A 1,233-nucleotide genomic window follows, 5' to 3' on the forward strand; every position below is an offset into this window, starting at 1 on the left:
CAGCGGGTGTGCAGCAGCCCTGGATGGGTGCCAGGTCCTCAGGGCTGTGTCTGAGGAGAGAGCAGGGGCTGAGCAAAGCAGAGCAGGGCAATGGCAGCACATCCCTTGGGCACAGGGCCCCACTGGCCTGAGCCCAAAGGGAGCTGGGGCTGGTGTTGGTCACCCTCTGCCCCTGGTGCAGAGACGCAGGGATGGCAGGGACAGCAGAGAGTCCAGGGCAGGGAGGGAATCCGAGGGCACTGGGGATGGGGATGTGTCCAGGCTGGGCAGCACCAGTGGCCCAGGGGCTCCATCTCTCCAGGATGAGGGTGATGATGGGGGCGGATGAGAAGAGGAGCAAGGTGAGGACACAGCGCAGGATCCAGATCCAGAGGGGAATGGCTGGCCCTGGAAGAAAGGAGGGTCATAAAGGGGAAAGGGCACTTTTCGGAGGAAGGATATGGTGGAAAGTGCTCAGGAGCAATCACTTACCCCTGGGTTGCAGCCCTGTCTTGATCGAGGGGTTTCTGTCTGTCAGAGAAATCCAGAGCATGTGAATCACCATATCTGGTTCAGGAACCACCTCAGACACTGATCAGCCCCTTCAGCTCACATCTTGATTGATTGGAAGATTGTGGAACCACCCAGCTCATGAAAATCTCCTGGCTTTTTCTAACATATGCTCTTAGAGGTAGAGAGCAGAGAAGGCATGATGGGGAGAGGAAGCAGGGAGCAGGATATGCCCTTTGACCAAAGTGAGAGTCCAATTGATCAATCTCCAAAGTCCTGGTGTTGGCAGCTGGGGAGCCTTCAGCCCAATGCTGAAGAAAGACTGGTGTGCAGAGAGGGAATCACTCACCAGCAGTGGATGTCCCTGCCTGGGAGCTGGACCTGCTGCCTGGGAGGAGAAAGGGACAGGGAGAGAGTCTGCAGCTGCCCCAGGTCCTGCACAGACTGAGACACTGCGGGGGCCCCCCATCCCTCTATCAACTGTGGGGATCAATAAATGAATGCCCTGCTCAGCTGTGGCTCTGCATTAGATCTGGCACCACCACTCTGCCCTTTCTGTGATGCTGGGGCAGGAGAGGAGCAGGATGCTCTGCTGGGACTGGAAAGAATGTCCCTGGTGCCCAAGGCTGTGCTGAACTGCACCCTGACCCCCAGCATTCCAAGGGACATGCCATGGGGCAGGGCAGGGTCCTCTCCATCACCTGGGGTGTAGGGGGCCTGGGAGTGTTTCCTGTGTGTGCCCCA

General features: G+C 58.2%; 1 protein-coding gene across 1 annotated transcript in view; it reads right to left on the bottom strand.

Moving 5' to 3' along the window:
- Positions 1-940, bottom strand: part of LOC108445228 — a 3,237-nt gene extending 2,297 nt beyond the window's left edge. The window contains exons 1-2 of the mRNA XM_017728385.1: positions 472-940; positions 1-387 (exon numbers count right to left, since the gene is read on the bottom strand). Coding sequence (XP_017583874.1) covers positions 1-387; positions 472-544 — 460 coding nt within the window. The 5' untranslated portion in view covers positions 545-940. The remainder of the gene's footprint in view (positions 388-471) is intronic.
- Positions 941-1,233: the final 293 nt, after the last annotated feature.

Source organism: Corvus brachyrhynchos, unplaced genomic scaffold (assembly GCF_000691975.1).
Source record: "Corvus brachyrhynchos isolate BGI_N302 unplaced genomic scaffold, ASM69197v1 scaffold983, whole genome shotgun sequence".
NCBI classification, from domain to species: domain Eukaryota; kingdom Metazoa; phylum Chordata; class Aves; order Passeriformes; family Corvidae; genus Corvus; species Corvus brachyrhynchos.